Below are 17,074 nucleotides of genomic sequence, written 5' to 3'. Positions count from 1 at the left end.
AAAGAGACTCTGGAAAGAGCAGAAATCTCTTTCCATACAAAATGCATCAGCTGGGACCATACTCCTTATTTCTTGCTAGCTAAAAAAGTACAGCAGTGTAACATTTCAAATGCATACTTCCAGCAGCACATTACAGAACCATTCCCAAAGCCTTCACAGCATTTGGAAATACAGACTCATTATAGAGCTGCTCCTTCCTTTGTTTTGCTCAGCACTTTATCTTAAGAAGGCCACTGACCCCTTCAGGAAGGGGTTGTATTTCACATGGGCTTTCCAAATACTGCCATTAATAACAAGTGCAGAAAATAAGGCACTTGGAAGCTAGTATTCAAGATAAAAATAACTCATTCAACAATGCTGACCAAAAAGCCTCTCTTGCACTGCACAAGCTACAGCAGCAGCCTTGTTTTCCAGTATTGGTTGGAAACTAGCAAGGGATCTAGAAAAGAAAAACAACACATTCTCTGTAGGCACTTACTCATAGTAACAAGGAACCCATTATTTCTTCTCCCTTCTATTTATTCACCTCACCCCACTGTAATGTTGTCTTTTAAAATGAGTAACCTTTTATTTATAGTATCATTTAGCAAGGCTTTTCCCTGCAGCCTACTGCTTTGAAAAATCTATTTTCTATGCAGCTAATTTTTTATTTGCCCCTTTAAAACTGGAATCTGTCTCCTCAAATAAAACTCTTCCACAGACAAAGAGATTTTGGAGACAGAAACTTAAAAATTGTCATAACTCTCCTTTTGCTGTTTCATGAACATCTCATTTGAAGTGATCCTTTTTATATGCTGAATAACTATACTCCTTTTTGTATGAACTCTGTCTTAGCTGCGTCCTGTTACTCCGAATATTATCAATAACATGTAGTAATGACTGACTACCTCTACCATAATCCCACCATCAAAGTCAATTACTTCCCCAGATTTGCAGCAGTAAGTCATGTACAGTATTTTATTACATCCTAGAGAAAGAAAAAAAAAAAACCTCTTTGGCTCATATTTATAGTGCTAAACATAAGAGAGCTTGAGATTTATCCCTAATGCTGAGATAAAATGCGATCAACTGCCTCCTGCCCTCACAGTTTCAGACAAGGCCTTCCCACACCAGATTGATCAGAAAGAAAATTCCTTGAGCAATCCAAAAAAAGAGCCTGAGAGCAAGATCATAAAAGCAGGACTGTGGACTAGCAAAACACTTCAGCTCACTCTATTATTTATCAGTATGAATTTCTTCACAGAGACTGTGCCTGTACAGATGAAAAGGAACAGTAAAGAAGCAGAAAAGGTTGTTATTGCTTACAGAGACACCTCGTCTGAATAAGTACTCAAGACTATTCTATAGCTGTCAGTTAAAATGTAATATTAATTATGCAGTCTCCCTTGCAAAACAAAGCTGTCCATGGTTTTCAGCATAAGTCTTTGCTGGTGATTTAGTTTTAGAGATTCCAGGTCCAGAAACTATCAAGGGTATCAAGGATGCTATAATAACTCCATAACTTAAAAAGACATATTTTAATTTTATAAGCTTTTTAAGAACAGGCATTTTCTTGTGTTGACTGTCTTAGAAAATAGATCAATACAATTCAAATACCAAGTTTCTTTTAACCAGAACAATTTGAATATGACATGTTGTGGCCACAATTCACAAGGATATCAGGCAAGCTTCTCCTATTAATTACCAGTGCTTCCTTCTTTGTAAAGTCTGTGGATCTATATAAACATCAAGTATGAGCCAGACCTCCATCAAAGATCAGGAAAGGAAAAGCTACAAATGTCTGCTCTCCCACAGACAACTAGAATTAAAAAAATATGCTGGAGAAGTCCAGACAGTAGCAGGGGGTATCACTGTGACCTGACAAAAATCTTTACCAGTGCCTCAGCCAAAATTACTTAGCTTGCTGTCAGCATTCCTTGCTCTAATAGTCCCTTTCTTACTGATTCATATTCTTTCCCATGTATTTCACAGATCATTAACTCTCAAAATTGTTCCCAAACCTCTGAATTGCAATCACAGCAGAATTACTAGCACTGTGTACACTGGATCCATCTATGATGTGTTTAAGCTACAATACTCTACAGTGAGGCTGGGTCCAAGGAATTTTATTTGTATGTGCTGTCAATTGTATTAAAAATGCCACTAACACTCTACTAATAGATTTTTAGAATTATTTTGCAGAAACAGTGATGCTGAGATTAGAATTACATAAACACTAAAGCTCCTAAACAAGCTAGGAAGGATAGCCTCAATCATCAGACTCAATACTTTGGGCATAATGCAGGTTCCTGAAGTCAGCCTACAATTTTACAGTTTAAATGTTATGCTTATAGTTCAACACTTCAGCTATTCTAAGGCAAATCCAAAACTATCACTTAATGTGATAGTTGTATCACAACCAAGCCCATTTCTTACCCCCAAAGCCTTCAGAGTCACATAGCTGGTATGAAAAAATGGATTAAGAAAGTGGAAGGAGAATAAAAATTCTCCTGTAACATTCCCTAGTGACTTGAAGTATTTCTTCAGCTCTGGAGAATTTCCTTATAGGTCAGTAGTATAAGAGAAGAAAGAAATCTAGTTGACAAAACACCCTTAATATGCACAGCATTTTAATTGGTATGTATTTTTACATAAAACACACCTAAGCAGATGATGCAAATCCCTGCTATGAAGGTAGTATCAGATTCTAGTCAGTATTTGAATTAATCCAGAGTATTGGCACAAACATTAATACTTAGATTTCCAGGTAACTCCAGAATGTCAAATACAATCTTTTAAGGTTTCACAGATAACTGAATGGCAAGTCCTGAATGAAGCACAAAATTCACACTGCGATAGTGTGTGCTGAAACTCCCCTCTCACCACTTTTTCAGGTGATAACATTAAGAAATGCTTAATTCACAGGGTCAAAATAAGTGAACAAAACAACACCACCAGCAGAAAAGAACACACTAAAAATGCCTTGGTCAGGACAAGCTACTGAGGAACTGACAACAGCAAATAGTCAACTTTGACTAGACTGAAAAACCATTCTGATTCAAACAGGCTGTCTGAAGTATAATGCAGAAGGTTAGTTTTACTTCACATTTTTTGGAAACACTATTATGTATTTAAGGTACCTAGCATGTGCATGATGATGGAAATCTTTCTAATAAATGACCAAAAAATGCAAAATAACTTTGCCTGTTTCTTATTTTTATTGAAGCTGAGAGATTCTGGAAATATTTTAGCTTGAAATACTGCAAATTCTACTGTTTGGGGCTAGGTCACTCCTGCTGAAAATCCTCTTAAAAGTACAATGCTTATCTGCATAGAGGAAATCAGACCCTTTCAAAAGGTAAGGTTTCTTCCACTAGTAACACCATATCACCTAAAAACTGCTCACCCCCTCTCTTTTCCTCACACCAGCTCAACAGTGTTTCAGAATATAGCTGAACTTAGGACAAGCTTGGGCAGACTTCATGAACCCATAACAAAGTACAAGAAATAAGTCACAGAGCTGCCTCTAGGACAGACAGGCCATTTGCTCACTCATAATGAGTTTTTACTTAATGTACATGTGCACTGCAGTTCCACCTTATAAACCTTTCCTACTCATTGTAAATCCTGCATAAAATCTCTGAGATGCTCTCACGACTCACTCTGTGGTTTTAAGATACAGCCCATGATTTTAAAAATTACCTACTCATGCTCTTTTAAAAGAATACTGCAAAAAATGCAACACCCTAGAGCAGGAGAATTTCTCATAAAAACTGTAATCTTCAACTGCAAATGGGTTTCCAGACTGACAAGGAATATTTTGCTACAGTGAAATACTGGAGACGTCATCCTGAACGAGAGCAGTATCGCCATGTTGGACCTTAAATGATTTAAAAGAGAACAAAGGAGACAGAACCTCTGCCTTCTCTGTCTGCTAGAAGAGATAAGACAAAATTACTACACTATACTAAAATAGCATGTCTTAAAGTCTTACCACTTCAGCTTGATTCTGTTTTCAAGGTTTATAAAGTACTTAGAATTTTATAATTTAAAGGTTTAAAATTCTATACAATATACTATATGTGATTTATACTTTTTTATATTAAGGATGCAAATAACAAGAAATACTGATATAATTTTCTTTAGTGTGCCATATTTGCTAATTAAATAGTCTCCTAGAGCTTAGATGAACCACAATTAAGCAATATTTACTTACAGGTAAACAGTCAATGCTACGTTAGTTAATGATGAATTTCTACTTGCTGGTTAGGAAACACAAGAAAACTGGCATGTATAATTTCTTAAACATATTTTAAATTGCATTTTTATCCTCATGTCTTTGTCTGAAAACAGGCATTACACAGCTAGATATTCATTAAGGTCTGTAATTTATACCTACATAATTTTAAGACATTTCAAAAGTGCTTAAAATACATTGCTTCTATGTAAGTACTCATTAAAGACCTTTCCCATTCTTATCTGTATATTCTGATTTTGATTATTCTCCTTCAACATTACACATTTATCAGGAATGGCTTTATTCAATCCCATTGACTTTTAAGCACACTAAGGTCACCTCAGTTTAATCTGTCTAAAAACTATTTACTATACTGAAAGACATATTATACCTATTAAGAACACTAAAGCACATTTTCCACAAGAAGACTGCTCATCTGAAAACACACAACAGATGGGAGCAATAAAACCTTCCCATTAAAGAAAACAGATTTTGCAAAAACACAGTAAGTGCTCCTACTTAAGACGTTCTATTTTGCCCTCCTCCCCCTAAATACACATATTCCAGTCTTGCCATACATTGAGCCTTCAGTAATCACAGAAGAAACACCGAATCTGATACAAGTTTAATACCTGCTTCATGTATGCATAGCACATGGTCTCTGCAACCCGCTTTCCTTCATCATAGCAGGCTCTTGGACCTATCGGATTCACATGCCCCCAGTAATCCTCATTTTGAGGGTGAACTTCAGGATCTATGGGGAAAAGAAACCCACCTTAGATTATGGTTTATCAAAAGATGATTATATGTGATGAAACTTTCAGTAGAGCATTTGTGTTATACAAGTCAGCACATCTCTCTGAATTCTGCACTTAAGAAAATCTTATGTTTTAACACAGTTTCTTTAAAGTGCAATCATTGGAAACATGAAAACAGCAGTGGCAGAAGATGAAAGACTAGTAAAATAACTGAGTACAAGCAAACAACAGCCAGCAACTGCTTTCCCTTAAAGAGTGTGTGAACAGAGGGTTAAAGGCTCAAGGACATAAACACAACTTTTACCTAATGTGCTTCAGAGGAAATATTACAGGGTATGTAGGCAGCAGTTATGTAAGAGGCATTATAGGTTATGTAGGAAAGTAAAACATATTCAAATTTCATAAAATAGGAAACAAGGAAAGAAAAATAGAGAAAATAGAGATGTACTGCATTTCTTACTGAGGTAATAGTGATGCACCACAAAATACTTACATTTCTTCTATTTTACCCTAAGCATCTTTACTAGCTATGACTGGGCACAATCAGGTTAGACAATCCTTTGGTTTGATCCAGCATAGAAGTTCTTGATTATAAAAAACAAACAATCAAACATCACCTAGGAACCTTACTAGTGTGTGCTTTATATGCTTGAAAAATTACAAACAATTGGGTAAATCTCCCTCTCTGTTGTCTTTAGAATGGTATAATTTCTACTGGGCTTGAAGTTTGCATACATTACTACAGAACTTCCTGGTGCTGAGAGCTAATTTTTTGAAACAACCTTGACAGTCAGTTCTGATTAAACCTTCCAGATTTTATGCTGTTCAGACATGATTATGAATGAATTTGTGCCATATGGCAGCCACAGAGCAATGGTAAATGCACAGAAGTTTTACATTATTATAAAAACTCACAACAATCTTAAATAGGCCTGAAAAGATGCAGTGGGAGAGGAGATACTCCAGGAGGGAGATTGTTCAGTTGCAGAAGAGTCCTTGGGGCTATCATTTTTCTCTGTAGAGCCTGACCATAGATAATCTAAGGCTTGGGAGGCAGTAGGAATGCTGCACATGCTCAGGCCACTTTGGCTGGCCTATCATCTTAGTGATCTCTTGCTTGGGTATTTACTTTCAGTCTTCTGAAGCTGCTCCAACAAAAGTGTACACCTGGAGCCATGTTCTTTGTCCTTACTCACTTTTTGCTCTCAAAGCTTTGTATCTTGTACCTTTGAACATTTTTTGTTTACTTGCTTGTTCTTTTCAGCTGAGACTCAAATCTACTCCCACTGAGCAGGGTACTGTGCCTGTGTATCTCCACTAATCTTTTTGATTAGTGCTGTTATCAATTATGCAATAGTTCAGAACAGAAGGAAGTTTCTCTAACAGGCACAGGGTCTGTTACAGACCCTAAGAAGTACTGAAGATTCTTGCTGCATCCAGTCACCATTCTATCCATCATTCTTTCACTTCTTCACTTCTAACAGTAAGAAGATGGAGAGCATTCCCAAATATTACATTTTAAGAGACACCAGAAGAACCTTGCATGCACAACCAGCATTTTCTTAGCTTGGAGGTTATGTCCTTTGTCTCTTACACACCAGGGCAATTGCTAAATCTTAATAATACAATTCCTATGTGATGGGGAAAAGATATGCATATTTACTATTGAAATCTTTCTTCTCAAGTTTTCATTATGGCATCTGGACTTTGGAGTACAACACTCAATTTTCCCACAAGCCCTTTGGAAAAAGAGACATAAACCAGGACACGGGAAAAATATGGACAACACTACAAGTCTCCTGCCACCACTCTCGACTAGATACATAAAGCAAGCACTGTAAATGCCCTTCTCACATTTTAAACTGTAAGAAGAACATCTCTTAAAAAAGCAAGCTAAGACAGTGATGAAAATCTATCATTCTGGTATCTGACAAAAGATGTGTAAATATCCTTTTACACAATCATATCTGAAGAGCTCTAAATACTGTTTTGTTCTTCTTACCTCCATAAACCTCTGATGTAGAGGCCAGCAGCAGCCGTGCTCCAACACGTTTAGCTAAACCTAGATTTTGGGCAATGGGGAAAGCAGAACATAATTAGAGCAAGTGCAAGAATCTTTCACTCATGCTAGCTGCTTTAGTGTGATCCTGTTTTACATGTTTTTAAAGAGAATTTGATTTCTCTCATTAGGCAAATTTAGCTGTAAATCACATTCATAGCCCCCATTTCCAAACTAGAAAACTTAAGAAATAGCAGAGCAGCACCTGCATGTGACGAGTTTGCTTCTGGGACTAGCAGTTGCACTGAATTAAGATCCAAGAATTTAATCTATTACAATCTAAATAAAGGCCAGGGAATCATTCCACTTAGGAAATCAGGATCTTGAAACAACATAGTATATTATGATCATCAAATCTTTACATAGATTAAAGACAACCCCTGTGAAGAAATTTGGACAGAATAACATGTTATAGGACAAAAATCAAAAATTTCTCCTTTTAAACTGCTCTTTTAAACTGCTTGGACCATCCTACCCATCACTTGAGATTATCCTCCATTCCATTTCAATGGCTTTCTGGTCTTCAAGTTGGCATGGCAAATCAAATAAATCTCTCACCTCTGTCATTCTGGTACCTCAATAGCTTCTGAATCACTTGATTCTCCAAACTGTATCACTCAAATAAGAAACTCAGCTATGCTAATGCCCAGGAGTTTTTCTGACTCAACAATTCTTAGGATCACTGACACTCAGATCAGCCTGCATCATACCAAATGGCAGAAAGATGGGAGGAAAAAGTAGTGAAGTCTTGAGGCCTTCTTTTCACTGACCCATTCCCATCATCAAAACTAGCAGACAAAGCTGAAAATATGGCCTTGTAATTATACAGCATGATGCTTGACATTAAACAATTTCAGAATTTGCTAGCCAAGGCACGCACAAGGGGGTGCACTACTCCATATGTCTGGAGTTTAAACCAGTGCAGTTCCACCTAGTCCAATGTTTGCTGAGGTGGAAAGGAACACTAACTTATGGTAATTATGGAAATGTTCCACAGTCACCAAAGTGAAAACTGCAATCATGAACACAACTGTGCTATAAAAATCCCACGCTCTTAATTGTTCCTATTACTTCTGTAATTACTGCACACTCCATAGCCAACTTACAGGCACAAAGTTCTTGTCCTTTGACAGCCACATTATTAGTGTTCATTTGCAGATATATTTAAAGGAAAACAAAAGTCTTCAAAGAAGGTAAAAATACCCCCAACCTTTTTTTGCGTAAAGAAACAACTTTTTAAAATGTACAACTCATTTGCTTCATCCTCCCATCTCCCCAGCAACTCTATCAGGATTATATGATGTCTAACCAAGTTAAGTAATAAAAAAAAATTCCACTTACCCAGCATGTTTAATGTCCCAATAGTGTTGGTCTTCAATGTTTTTATAGGATTATACATGTAATTAGGAGGAGAAGCAGGAGATGCTAGATGATAGATCTGGTCCACTACAGAAAAATGGAGGGGATAGCATTATTATTTTCCCACATAAGATATTAAATGAGAAAGCACTTTAGTAAAGAAATAAGTATTCCTTTATGCACTTCCTAGCACTGGAACCCAGCCCTTCCTGTATTGCTACCTACAGATGATATGTACACAAACCTGTTGTAACTCTAAGAAAAACTTAATTTTCAGTAAAACCAAACCTAGAGCACAATGTAATATATTGACACTGTTGACATGGATATAAACGTCTGTGTTGGTGTTCACACTTTTCCACTTATAAAAAATTCAGCTGAGAACTTCCAAAATGTTTAGAAGCTGCAAAAGTATTTGTAGCATTCTGTTATCCTCAAGTTTTTAGTGGCTACAAGCTTCAGAGTATCATTCTAAAATACACTGTGAAGCAAAAATGATAGAAACATTTTTTCAATATGAAGAGAAACTTTCTGGGAAAAATAAATACTGTATTTTTATTTCTAGAACATCTGTCTATGAAACATTAATCAGTTCTGTATTATTTATATATTAAATAGCAAGATACAAGCATGCAACTTTTGTCTTTTTTTCCCCTGCTACTTTTGTCACATATATGCAATGTTTGGATAATACAGTATTTTAGCTTTAATTAAAAAAAAAAAAAAAACCCAAAACCACACAGATCAAAACCCAATACAGATATTTTGACACACTCCTCCACTCCATGATATGAAATACAATTAACCAAAGAACTAGTTGAAATTCATTGTCTGAGATGATTGAAGGTTGGAGGTATTAGAAACAAAAGGCTGTTGGAAACAAATTTGTTAAATTACAATAAAAACAAAGAAATGAAAACTGGATTCAGTGTCATAGGAAATATCTGATATTCAAAAGCTCAACCTGCAAGCCTTTCATAACATGACTGTTGTAAATATGTTAACGTCTTTCTGTCTTCTATGTACCTTGAATCACAGCAAGCCAGAGCTATCTTAAAAAAACCACCCATGGATAAGCAACTGCAAAAGTAAAAATTAAACATAAGCTCAAATGAGATGTTTAAGGAAGAACAAATCCCCTACACCAAGGTCATTCAAGAAAAGCAATGAAAGGTGAAGCAATAATTAGAATGGCCTGATAAAAGAAAGGGAAAATAACTCCTTTGTGTTTTAAAAGAAAAGTTAGGGTTTTGGGTTTTTTTAAAGAAGACTTGACATTGAAACCAAAAAGAAGCTGGAAAAGGCTAGCTGCTATTCTGACAGAAGAAAATACTGCATGGCATAAGGCTGCCTTGCCCTAGAACAGAACACTACTGGTCAAACAAATGTTTTCTTTCTATTTCCTTAAGTGTTTTATTATTAAAAAGCAATAGAAAATCACAGCATTAAAAAATAATCTGTACTTTGACCACACGTTGATTTCTCATAGCCTTCTGTTGGGGGCTTTCACTTTCACAGTATCTGTGACATTATGAACTTTTTCCTCTAATAAATTAGTTTTCCTACTTAAAACAGGTTAGAACTCTACTTACTTAAACAGCACAAGCTGTATATGAGTTACATCTAATTGGAAAAAAAAAATCAGAAATGGTTTGAATTGGAAGAGACCTTAAAGATCACCTCAATCCCACCACACCTTCTGCTAGACCAGGCTGATCAAAGCCCCATCCAGCCTGGACTTGAACACTTTCAAGTGTTCATCAGGCATCCACAGCTTCTCTGGACAACCTGTTCTGGTGCCTCACCACCCTCACAGGAGTGATTCTGTTTCCTATCTCTAATCTAAACCTACCTTCTTACAGTTTAAAGCCATCTCCCCTTATCCTATCACTATATGAAAAAATAAAATATCAACTATGAAGTTATCACCTACTTTTAACTAGCTGAGAACACTGAAATATTAGAGGAATGTGCCTCCTGTTGAAGACTTCCTTCCCATTCTCAAATTTCATCTGACAAAGCAAGTATGCAAACCTTTGCTTTCTGACCTCTAATATAATTTTAAAAAAGCAGACTAGTAGGGCAAGAGCATAAATAAGTGGCTTGAATTATCCATGTGAAAGTCACCCCTTGTTTTTCAACAGCCTATTGAGCAATGAAAAAATGAAAAGTAGGTAAGCCTTCAAAGCACAAGTACCTCCTTCACAGTAAAACATCACATTCTTTTTAAGATAAGCACATGTTCTGGTAATAACACTTTAAAAATACCAGCAATATTGGCATGGTAAAATATTCAACCTACTTTCTTTCTGAATCCCTAATGAAGTGTGCTTGTATATAAATCAAGTTTTTCTAGATTAACTGTTATGTCTATTGTCTACTCGGCAAGCTTAGCTCCTGATTTTTATGTAACACAGCTTGGAGAAGGACACACTGGTTCATCTCGAGGAAGCATTTCAAAGTTCACTGCATACTGCAGCCCTGCATTATCACTTCAACACAAGAAATCCTGCATAATAATTTTATTCACTGATTAAATTCACAATGTCAAGTGACCAAAATAAGGAGAAATTATTTCAAGCCATACCTCACCCCAGAGAACAATTAACTATCAACATAAACATAACATGAGCTCCTAAGGCAAACTTAATGACTGTTACTGCAACTTTTACTGTCTTGACAGAGTAATGATATTTGACAGTATGCTCATGCAGATGCCACAAAATATATCTGCTTTTATATTGCCATTCTCTCTTTGGTCTACAGCTGTTTATCCCTACAGAGTAGGGATGAATTGCTGCCTAGAAGATGTCAAAACAGCCCAGAAAGCTAAAGAGAGACAGTTTTGGCAGATGTGTAATGCTGAATATTTATTCTCACATAAAAAGGTGCAGAGAAGTAAAATTTCATGTAGCAGGTTCTCTGCTATTTGTTGTTGAATGATCAGGAAACAGTACATCCAACCACTGTCAACTCTGGTGCAGCATCAAGAGTTTGCCACACAAGGCACCTGTAATAGCAATACAAACAGCATCCAAAGATGACCTGATGCAGTGAGAGTTGGCAGAACAGAGTTCCCAGCTCAGGCTCGATTCCAAGTCCTGCCTGCATTGCTAATGCAACTGAAACTTGAAGGAGTCTGTCTGCAACATGAAGCTAGTTAATTGTTTTGCATGATGAAGTGTGACATGGAATAACTACTCCTTACTTTGGTCACTGTGACACTGTAAACTTAAGCAGTAAATAAAGCTGGAATCAATTTTTGTGCTGGGGAAATGATGTAAAAATGTAGCATGGGGTAAATTTTAACTGGATTATTGAACTTCAACACACTTCCTACAGATGAGTTCTGAACATGAATAAAATCTCCTAACTGCCTCAAGCTTTGCTTTAAAGTATCCTTTTCCCATAGCATGCTACTGTCATAAAACCAAAGACAAGGGGTAGACTGGAAGCTAGGATAAGGAATGCTCTGTAAAGATGCTGACTGATGCTTGCAAGCAGCAAGCACAACTCAAACACAGTGGTGCAGAAAAATTAACAAAGTAATTGCTGAAGTCACCTACAGCCAACTCAAAGCTGAAGTCTTACCGGAGTTTTATGCTGTTTTTTTCCCACCTGTTTCTTCACAACCCTTTGTAAATTAGTTTTGACAAGTTCTGGTGGAATTTTTGGAAAGAGAAAAAACTTCAAAAACATTTTGGTCTGTTAGTAATTTACTGCCCAATCCTAACCTGTCAAAGTAGAAATGAACTCTTTCCTGCCTCCCTCTCCTTCCACTTAATTTTTTGTTTTGCGGTTTCTTTGTTGTTGTTTTTTTAATACTGCTAATTTTTGACACCCAGCAGCCCATGTAGGAGTGGTTCCTTTAATGGCAATTCAGATACATAAGGTCAAAAATTATCATTCCTTTTGCTCCACAAGGATACAGCTAGGCTTGTGATCATTGAAGTGGTCATACAACTGTTAGCTAGAAACAAATGTATATAAAATACAAAACCCCAAAAACTCCTTATAATATTCAAGTTTATTTACTTTTTTTTAAACATTAAACTAAGTGTGAAGAACAGTGCAAAACAAAGCAAAATAAAGACAGAAAGCAAGACAGCAAGCAAGAAAGCACTCTCCTTCTTTTAGTGCTTCATTCTTGCTTTGTTTCGCAGCTAGCGATTGTTTTAAATGAAACAAAGGAGCTGGGGGAAAAAACCAAGGGTTTTTTTTTTGCCAGATGTACAGTTTTGCCCTTCCCATTTGCCTCAATGTACTTTCCCCCCATGCATAAAGGCAAAAATCGATCCCTGTATGGAAAAGGTTCAGCAAGAGCAGAACTGGCAGAGAGATGGAAGATGGGGAATTTGTCAAGTGTCAGATGACCATCTTCTGGATCAGAGGACAGGCAATCAGGCAGTTACAGGACTTCTGCCTCTGGCCTGGGAAGGAATCTTTTGTATATCAAGCCTCAGACCAATGAAAATATAACCATTTTTCCAAAACATTTGGAGAATGCTGGACATTTCAGTAGGGTGAAAAGTTTCTACCACAAACTTTCCATATTTGATCCATCAAGCTGACAATGCTGAAATAAGAATAATTGTTTCTCATTCCACTTTCCTTCTATTAACTGTCAGGTCTGAAAAATACCAGCTTTTTTTTTTCTCTCTCAGAATTTCAGCAGGCCAGCTAGACAAAGCCATCCACCCAGTTTGGCTGACAACCTTGCACATTGCAGCACAAAGTTAACAGTTATTTAAGATAGCAGGAAACTTAACTCTGTTCCAGCCAGAGCTGTGGAAAGCTCTCCAAGCTACAGCTTTTCAAAGGATTAACTGTTTGGTGCCTGGGACAGTATCTACAGAAGGTCAGAAAGAAATACATCTAGTAATTGACCTCCACAACTCTTTCTTGTTACACAAGGTAAAGAAGCTTTACAACATTTAATACAAAGCTCTGAGCTGACTTTGCAATAAAGTCATAGTTCAATTACTTAAAAAAAATGTGTGAACAGTTGTGCAAAGTGTTATGTTAAGGTCCACAAAAGAATAACAAATGATAACAATAAAATTCTACAAGTTTTATGTGTAGCTCGCATGGGAGACTAGAACTTTGTTAACTGTGAAGACAGCAGCAAGTAGTTTAGCAAGCACAGGATCAGAGACTACTGATAAAGAAAAATTAAATAGATTTGTTATGTTACAATTTTATTGGAAAAAAAGGCCAAAAAACCAAATTAATTTCAAAATAGCACAGACACAGAAGCTGGCATAAACATTCAAGTCAGGTACACAAGGTACACTGTGGCAAATATAGAAGTCTGTGCTCAACATAAGGTTTAAGTAACATATTGCAAGATAAACAGCAACTAATGTTTGGCAATTATGCCCCTCTCTATGTGAAAAGCTAAAATAAAAATCTCTAAAATTTAGCATCCATGGAATCTGCAATATTTAAATTTGTACACAAGCATTCAATCCTGTGTTTTCCTTAATTCTAAACAAAAATGATCAGTAAAACCGCTTGTCCTAGGGTGACTAGGAGAAAATACTCCATAAAACTCCAAAATACTGCCATAAAACTACTTTCCTTTGTATCATCTTCATTTTCTAGCCCTAATACTGCATATGTTCTCCATGCTTCGTAAGTGTATGGTAAGGGAGAAATCTACCACCTTTCCTACGACAGAAAATTACCTCCATCTTCTATTTCTGCCTTCCACATGCATCATGGTCCCAGAAAGGACTAAACAGGTCACTAAGTCCAGTAAGCACCTGCATCCATCACTGTATTTACTAGTCAGGAAGCACTGAGCAGAAAAGCTTTGATCAAAAGCATACAAATAGGTTTCTACAGCTTGAATGTATGGACTTTTCCTGTAAAAAAAAACCCAGCTGTGCTGATTTCATTACTGGAGGTCAGGCCAGAGAAGCTGACACAGTGAAGTGAGACATTTCTATTGCCCAGAACCAAAAAGGACAAATACTAGTTCATTTACCTGATGCTAAAGATGTTGTCTGTAATGTCAGGCTAACTGGAATAACTTCATAAAGATTTACCATATTGCTCATACTGGAGCAGTTTTGGAGAGCCTCACACCAGACCAAGGCAGCACTGTACTTGGCTCTGAACAAGCAAAATAAAGTAGCATTTCTTACCCTCTCCTTGCCATAAACTTTCCTGACCATACAATTTAAAACCAGCAAGCTAATGTATAAAGCACAGAGAACGAAGACTAGGAAGGGAAAAATCTGGGATGGAAGTATGGAAGACAAAGGAAAAAAAAAAAGCCATGCATTAAAGACATCCTTGTATTTTTATCTGTATGTGTTTTGTATTTGTATGTGCTTTAAATTACCTGTGAGAGGACCTGAAGACTGAACAATTCTGGAATACTGTAGAACACTGTTTAGTAAAATGCTACCATCCTGACATCTGGAAGGCTGTTACTCACAAGAAGGCTATAGACTATTCTTTGGACCAATTTTGTGAGATTGTTGGTCTTAGCCTTAAAAATCAACTCTCAGGACTATAAGACAGAGAAGTCCTTAAAAATAAAAGGATTTTTTAGTCCCAGTCAAGCAAGTGATTTATTAAAATTCTATACACACTGTTACTTTACTTACCTATGTACATGTAACTAGCAAGTACAACACCTCCTGCAAACTCTGAAAGACAATATCCTTGCCACTATGTGTATCATGTGCTAACACCCTGTCTCTCAACTTGCAAAACGTGTTATTATATAATTTTTTAAACATTTTCAGTGAGAGTCAAAAGAGCCAAAACTACCTTTGTGTTCACAACAGTTACTGAAATTAGAGCTAACACTTAAGAAATGTTTTTCCAGAAACTGGACTGCTGGCATGCAGAATTAAAACAGAACAACAAACCAAGAGCAAAACCAGACAGTTTTATTTAACTGAAGATCAGTAAATCTCAGAACATAAGCCATAAAACAGCTGATCATTATCTACCACTTACACTTCACTTCTCTCTCACTTCATAGTATATTACTTAGGTAGTACACATGCACTTATTTTAAATAAAAGTTTTTGAGCATCAGAATGGACCAACTCAACACTGCTCTGCCCAAAGAGTTTGGGCAGCAGTTTCAGCTGTCACAGACTGCAATTTTAGAAGTATCATACAGTATTTTTCAAAACATACTGTGCACCTTTGATTAGGGGAGTGAAATCAGTTCAACTGACTCAACTGTTCCCACTGTTGACTGTCAATCTGTGGCATTTTCAGGCCTGTTTTTATTTCAAATTTGTGGAAGGTGTAGTAAAAACAAAACAATGCTACCAAGCAACCAACAAGAAATACAAGGCCCAAGTGTGCTCCTGTGAAGCAGTTCAGCTGAGGACATCTTTCAGATACATCAGACAGCTGGGTTTAAAGGAAACGTGCACCTATCACTTTACAGAAGATTGTTTTAAGGCTTCCAAAAGTTGCTGAGGAAGCAGGAAGAAGAAACACCAGTGGGAGAAGGATATGGGCTATGTATAACTGTCTGATTTTTTTTTTCAGATTTATTCAACCGCTGTGTGTGCCTAAGGGTAGTTGAAAACCGGACATCAAGACTGGGACCTGAGAGGCATTTTTTCCTACTTAGAGATCCAGTCTGTGGAATGATCATGTGCCTTCTTATGACATCACCTTGAAAGTGGCTTGGTTTTTCATGTGTGTAGTTTTGGGGATTTTTTGGGGTATATAGGCTGTGTATTTTTGGTTGGTTTTTTGGGGGTTCTTTTTTGTTTGTTTTGTTGGGGTTTTGTTTGGGTTTTTTTTTTTTTTGCTTTTTTAAAACACATATATTTAAGTATAACAATATTTCACAATAGAAATAGAGACTTAGGAGGCTTGAAGTGATATAAAAACAAACCCTTACTTTTTACTACAAACACAGAGTCAACTCGAATGCAAAGGTGAGTATAAACAAAACAGCACTAATGCTTATGTCGCTGTGGAAACCAAGTACATTACTAATAACATACATTTATTTAATACAGAATTTCCTTTGGCATTTTCTAATGCAGTTTATCTACTACCCTAAATTGGGGTACATCACTGTAACACCAGATAAAGCATTAATTCTCATTTGTTTTCCAATTAACATCTGTGAGTCCTTACAATATGGTTTGTAGGAACATGAGCCACAGTGCTCTCAAGTGACTATCTTGGGGCACTTGTAACCTTAATGAATGTAGAGAATGAGGCAGAAAATAAGTAAAGGTGTATTTCTATTTTTTTCCTGATACTACAAAAAAGAGTGTTAAGAGATTTTCTTTCCATACTAGCCTTCAGAAAAAACCCCTCTGTCTTCCTATACCAAAAAAGTGCCTATTTAATAGTGTATTAAAGCTGTATGTGAGGGATCAGGCTGAAATGAAAATATCTTTAAAAACACAGAACTGAACTATAATAGGAAAAAAGGGTTAATATAGCTATTTCCAACTTTTTTTTTACTATTTTTTATCTTTCAAGATTCCTGAACTACTTTCATTCCACAAAGAACTCAAAACCCTTTTTCTTCTGCTTGAAAAAAACAAAGTGAAAACTTGAGCATCTCCAACTGACATTTCCAAATGCTAAAGCAAATAAAATCCTAGTAGACGAGAAAGACATTCAGCACTAGAGATAACTACAGTTGTCACAAGGCTAAAAAATAAAATGTGTGTTTATGTG

At 36.4% G+C, this 17,074-nt stretch overlaps 1 protein-coding gene across 1 annotated transcript in view; it reads right to left on the bottom strand.

Annotated features, from left to right (window-relative positions):
- The window catches only part of UXS1 (UDP-glucuronate decarboxylase 1), a 39,177-nt gene that overhangs the window by 11,641 nt on the left and 10,462 nt on the right, over positions 1 to 17,074 (bottom strand). The window contains exons 4-6 of the mRNA XM_031056205.1: positions 8,375 to 8,479; positions 6,977 to 7,036; positions 4,849 to 4,970 (exon numbers count right to left, since the gene is read on the bottom strand). Coding sequence (XP_030912065.1) covers positions 4,849 to 4,970; positions 6,977 to 7,036; positions 8,375 to 8,432 — 240 coding nt within the window. The 5' untranslated portion in view covers positions 8,433 to 8,479. The remainder of the gene's footprint in view (positions 1 to 4,848; positions 4,971 to 6,976; positions 7,037 to 8,374; positions 8,480 to 17,074) is intronic.

Source organism: Geospiza fortis, unplaced genomic scaffold (assembly GCF_000277835.1).
Source record: "Geospiza fortis unplaced genomic scaffold, GeoFor_1.0 scaffold192, whole genome shotgun sequence".
Classification (NCBI taxonomy): Eukaryota; Metazoa; Chordata; class Aves; order Passeriformes; family Thraupidae; genus Geospiza; species Geospiza fortis.
The sequence above is the reverse complement of the archived record's forward strand: the minus strand, read 5'-3'. Positions and strand labels throughout refer to the sequence as shown.